The sequence below is a fragment of the Henckelia pumila genome, chromosome 3 (assembly GCF_033568475.1).
Source record: "Henckelia pumila isolate YLH828 chromosome 3, ASM3356847v2, whole genome shotgun sequence".
In the NCBI taxonomy this organism is placed as follows: Eukaryota; Viridiplantae; Streptophyta; class Magnoliopsida; order Lamiales; family Gesneriaceae; genus Henckelia; species Henckelia pumila.
Window position 1 is genome coordinate 14935460 of NC_133122.1, and position 6109 is coordinate 14941568.

General features: G+C 36.5%; 2 protein-coding genes across 2 annotated transcripts; both read left to right on the forward strand.

Moving 5' to 3' along the window:
- Positions 1-213: 213 nt before the first annotated feature.
- LOC140888118 (protein FAR1-RELATED SEQUENCE 5-like) lies at positions 214-1398 on the forward strand. Its single transcript, XM_073295802.1, has one exon. It carries the CDS (start codon positions 214-216, stop codon positions 1396-1398), a length of 1185 nt encoding a protein of 394 aa, XP_073151903.1.
- Positions 1399-2134: 736 nt separating this feature from the next.
- LOC140886258 (uncharacterized) lies at positions 2135-3577 on the forward strand. Its single transcript, XM_073292781.1, has 5 exons — positions 2135-2372; positions 2457-2521; positions 2631-2690; positions 2820-2867; positions 3498-3577. Exons 1-3 carry the CDS (start codon positions 2146-2148, stop codon positions 2642-2644), a joined length of 306 nt encoding a protein of 101 aa, XP_073148882.1. The 5' UTR covers positions 2135-2145; the 3' UTR covers positions 2645-2690; positions 2820-2867; positions 3498-3577.
- The last annotated feature ends 2532 nt before the right edge of the window (positions 3578-6109 follow it).

The following is a 6109-nucleotide window of genomic DNA, read 5'->3' on the forward strand; positions in this document are numbered from 1 at the left end:
TTATCTTTCATGATAATCACATTTGTTATATTTTGTATTTTGCAAATACAATAAAATTCAGAATAATTAAAAGCAGTGGGTCGTTTGCGTTCCAGAAATTGTGGTATCTTACATCAGGTATCTATCAATTATTAGTAATATTGTTAATTATTTGTTTTCTGAATTTATTAAAAATTATTATATTAAAATGTATGATCGTCATATTTTACAGAGATGAAAGAAAATAGTGGGGATGATCAGTCATACTTCCCTCAAGTTGGAGAAGATCGAAAGACAAATATTGGAATGAGATTCGAATCATTGGAGGATGCATATTCGTACTATAACCAATACGCACGAGAATCTGGATTTAGTGCGAGAATTAGCAATAGCAAGAGAAGTAAGAAGACGAGTGAAGTTATTTGGAAAAAATTTGTATGCTTTAAAGAAGGGCAGACAGATGAAGTTCGATGGAGTAAAGAGGCAAATAGTGATAAACCAAGACAAAACAGAGCTCGTCGAGACATTCGATCTGGATGTAAGGCAAAGATTTCAGTTGTGAAGGAACAAATTGGTCCGGGATGGATGATTAGTACTTTCATAGAAAACCATAACCATCCACTTGCTACTCCTTCAAAAGTCCATTTGTTACGTTCACATCGCAGTATTTCTGTATCAAAGAGAGCACTAAGTCAACAATTTGCAGAAGCCAATATCCCAACTTGTCAACAAATGCGATTATTTGAGATAGAACATGGAGGGCCAGAGAACGTAGGTTGTACAGAAAGAGATTTGAGAAACTATCAGAGAAGTTTAAGGGAGGAGCACATGGGGATAGATGCTGAAACATTTGTTGATTTCTTGCAATCTGAGAAAGACAAGTGTTCAACTTTTTTCTTTGATTATGAGACTGACTCAGACAACAGATTTAGCAGGTTTTTTTGGGCAGATTCTGTGTCAAGGAGGGCAAACACTGTCTTTGGAGATGTAGTGGTGTTTGATACAACATATAACACCAACAAATATGGGCTGATTTTTGCACCTTTTGTAGGTGTCAATCATCACAGTCAGACCATCCTCTTTGGTTATGGATTTCTGAGTGACGAAAGAACAGAATCTTTTGTTTGGTTGCTAGGTAAGTTCCTACAAGCAATGCCTAGTGGTGCACCAAAATTGATCATCACTGATCAGGATCCTGCCATGACCAAAGCCATAGCCCAAGTTTTTCCCCAAACAGTGCATCGATATTGTCTGTTTCACATTTTAAACAAATTTCCAGACAAATTGAGTCCTGTGATTTTCCGTGACCATTACCAAAGCATTAGGATTGTCATTGTACATTCAACAACAAGTGATGAATTTGAGGAGTCATGGAAAGGGGTTATGGAGTCTGCTCCTTGGTCCAAAATGATTGGCTGAATTTGATGTATGATTTGCGACATAGGTGGGTGCCATCTTATTTCCTAAATGTATTCTCTGCAGGGATTTCAAGCAGTCAAAGATCAGAAAGTTCCCATGCTTTTTTCAAACAATACATCTCTAACAAGAATGCATTGATGGATTTTATTGTTCGTTTTAATAAGGCACTCCGGAACCAAAGACACATTGAGTTAGTCGCAGATCATATTGATATGAATGAGCGCCCAAAAGTAATGTCAAATTGGCCAATGGAAACTCAAATGGTGAAAGTTTATACAAAAAAAAAATGGTTGGAGTTTAAAAAGGAAGTAGGTGAGAGTCATCACTATTATGTGGAACAAGTATCTACTGGAATCGAGTTTTGGGTTTATCATGTAATGAATTTTCAAGGTTCTTCTTCATCGAAACCAAGGGTGCTTACACATGACGTGCAGAGAAATTATGTATATTGTAGTTGTATGAAATCTCAGTTTCACGGCATTCCATGCAGGCATATGCTAGCATTTTTTCGTGTCAACCAAGTTTTCCACTTGCCTGATAAGTATATTCTCAAACGGTGGACCCAAGGCGCAAAAGTAGGAGCATTATTTTCTCTGCCTGAGCAAAATGTGAGACGATCCAGAGAGGTGTTTGACGTCAAGGCATTGGAATTTATCTTTTAGATCTTCTGCTTTAGTAGTTGCAACATCTATGACTGAAGAGGGAACAAAATTCTTGCATGAACAATTTGATAATATTGATTGCAAAATGAAGGAGTTGAATATTTGCATACCATCAAGCAATGCAAGTGAAAACAGGAGATCCATGGATGGGGCCAGTGCTATCATTGATCCTTGTGTAATAAGAACAAAAGGGTGTGGGAAGAGATTTAAGTCATCGAAGGAGAAGGCAACCTCGAAGGGTAGACAGTGTCGTGGATGTGGGCATCGTGGTGTGTCGCATGACAAGCGCAATTGCCCAAATTTGCTAGACAAGTATTACTTGATTAATTTTATTTATTTGTATTTGCAAAGCTATAAATTCCATTACTCATATTTTTTTCATTTTTGGTTTACTAGGTCAAGTGCAAACAATTATAACGAAGATGACAGTTCAGATGAAGAAAATTTTGAATCGATAGATGGTATTTTAAATGGTTTAGTATTTTATGTGAAATTAAGTTACTAGTTCACATTATTTTAGGTTAGTGTATTAAGTTTGTATCTTTGGAAACATGTAATTGTACGATACAGGAACACAGAATTAAAGTGACGGTGGATGAAAATGCAACGAGTGATCAGAAGTTGTCCAAGGTTAGCCTGGGAGGGAATGTGGTGTCGAATGGCTGATGGCTTTATTAAAACTTATTTAATTGAGTTATTTGATAAGATCTCTGGTTTTTCTTAGGGTCTAATCACATTAGTTTTCTTTATTGTTTCCAGTTACCCCGAGGAGGCTAAATATTTTAGTCCGTGCTAGCCTATCACTTGGTAAGCAATTTTATACCTTTCTCATGTCTTTTATATTCCCGGACTCTTTAATTGTATATCTATCTTCGTTTCTTACTTGTTTAATCCTTCTGTAAATAAGTATTAAATTGAATTAAACTGTGTTGACTACTAAGTTAGCTTGCAGTACTTATTTCTGCCAACATGCTTAATCGTCTGTTAGTCTTTTGTGTTTACTTTGAGGTATTACTTGTGTACAGAGGTATAAGAGAGGTTGTCTAAAAATGTTGCCAAAAACATAAAGGGCAGTGCACATGTTTGCCAAATATAAATGGGTTTGGATTCAAAATATACATTATATATAAATGGATTCAAATAAGATGCTTAGTTAATCGATTAGAGAATTGGTTTGTTTTTATATCATGTGATACGTTTATGGTATCTTGTTTGCAGTACTGTTTAGGGGAAATGTTGATAAGGTATCTATCACAGGGATAGGACGAAAGGATAAAGGATGGGGACATTGTGTGTTATTTATAGCTGAAACATGTGGGGTGTGGACCTCCACAGCAAGGAAATGGATATCTATTATTTAGTGGGTTGATTATGTGCCTTCAACTGCTCAAGTGGTTTGATATCATCACATTCTTGTTTCGATTTTATTGCCTGCAGAGGCTCAGGTCAGATTTTCTGAAAAATCATGTATTTCTATCGGTGGGAAAAGTTGGCTCCAGCACCAATCTCATTGTTCAAAGGGTTGAATTTGTTCGCGACATGGACAAAAGGGGCCAGTCTCATGTATTAGTAGCTTCTTCATCAAACATGACCATCGAAGTTCCCAGCTCCCGTCGTGTCTCTGTTACTGGTGGAGTGCATTTTGATCCTGTAAAACGTGTTTTGCGGGATATCCAACAAGTTGGACAAGAACCTGAAGAGATAATTAATATAACGATGGATATACATCACGTGAATTCGAAAACGATGGATATATATCAAGTATTTTGTGAAGTGAAGTTGACGATTAATATATGAAAATTATTCGTGATTTTTTGTTTCATTGTGTTGTTTCTTTTTCATCACGAAGAATGAATGTCCTGCGCGCTTTTCTTACGGATTTGTGATATGTTTTTATAAGTGGATTTCATGATGTGCAAATGAATGTCATATGCAGTACTACTATGGAAATTGGGCATTTTATGCTATTTCTGGGCAAAAGATAACGTAAGTAATCAATAGATACAAACAACTCTAAGGATCATAATACTTGAATGCAAAATATTGAATTCACTTGCATTGAAATTGTCTCTTCACGAAGTAACAAAAATCACATTAAAAAAGATAAGTAGGAGGCGGCCAATTGGTCAAACCACCCAATTTTTCATACAAGTGATACGGGATAGGAGACTAGAGGAGGCCAAGAAAAAAAAAAACCAAAAAAGACTTAACTCAAAAAAAAATTATACAACAAACAATACATTTGCAAAATTCCTTAAATTGAAAAACAAAAAAGGCCATCGATAACAATTACAAATGTGCTAAAGACACAAGCGCACATAAACCAAACAAGATATACATAACATCGATCATCTCTCAGATTAATTAATAGATAGAACAGGGGAACAATTCAGTCATACAATGCCATAAAATTTTCGAAACTGCATCAATTTTTCCAACATAACCAGTTATATAATAAAATTCAAACTAGGAAACAACTTAGAATAATATTTCTAATTATCTTTGCTAATTCTTAGTGCTTTCAAATTCACTTCTACCATAGCGACAATCCTCTTGATTTCATCTAGGTTCTGTTGTATTTCCTCCAACTTAGTCATATTCACTTCAGTCCTTACAGTAGAAGTTGAGTGTGAACTTTGGTTTCTAGTAGTCCGGAAGGATTCTTGAGTCCCTGAACTTGAAGATGCATGTGAACTTTGGTTCCCTGTAGTCCGGAACGGTGCTCCAGTCCTTGAACTCGGAATTGCATGTGAACTTTGGTTTCCAGTAGTCCGGAAGGATGCTTGAGTCCCTGAACTTGAAGATGCAAGTGAACTTTGGTTCCCTGTAGTCCGGAACGGTCCTCCAGTCCTTGAACTCGGAATTGAATGCGAACTTTGGTTTCTTGTATTCCGAAATGTATTCGATGCAGAATTTCTCACCATGTATGAATGATAAACTTTTTTTGCTTCCTCTCTACTGTCGAAGGAGTCGTGGACAACATAGCTATATCCAAGTACTTGGTCGCTTGCTTCTGCCCATGTGTCATAAAGACCTGGCTCATGTCCAACGAATACAACGTATGTTATTCCCTTGAATGAAAAATTAATCACAAACAATTTTATAATCTTGAATATATAAAATATTAGAACTATACATACAATATTATAAAATAAATTAAAACACACCATTTCGAAATATTAAGAATCTCTGTTTTCAACTCTCCTGCAAAAGATTCAATGAACTCTCATAAGATTGAATCTGATAGTATATAATGACTTATAAACACAATCAATCTACAAACACAATAAGGTTGCAAATAGATCACTAGTTCCATCTTTTGACTGGGAAACAAAGACAAAACATAAGCCTAAACCCTGATAAATTCCACAAATGTGTTTAGTGAATGCTAATGTGTAAACCACATTCGATGCATATGTAAATTGTACGTAAAGTGTTTTCTTAGTAAGTTCAATAATCTTTTAATTGTAATGGGTTGATGCTCACGGTCCACCGCCCATCATTTCTGTCCGAGAATCGCATTCAAACAAATCAAAAAACACACCCAGAAATTTTTAAACAACAATAACGCAACAACAAGATGAGCAATGTTCATTCAAAAACAAGAAAAGAAAAAATAAACTAATCAGAGTGCAAGAACTATATGCCAGAAACCCTCAAATGAGCTCCACACAACAGAAATATGAACTAATCTTAAAACCAAATATCCGATTTTCAGATGTGAGATTCGGTCGTCGGATCTGCGCTTGTTCCACGGCGTGATTGGGCGGTCTCGGACAGAAATGATGGGCGGTGGAGGGATCGTGAAAATCTCAAACTTTATAAACGTGTGATAAGAGAAAAACGGATATGAACCTTAGCGACGGCGGAGATGTGGTCGTTCCACGGCGGAGATGGGCGGCATCGGGGATTTCATTTGCAGACGTGAGAAGAGGAGAAAATGGAATCGCCTATGTGAGAGGAAGATTAACCTTAGAGACGGCAGAGACGTGGTCGTTTCACGGCGGAGATGGACGGCATCGAGGATTTCATTTCCAGATGTGAAAGAG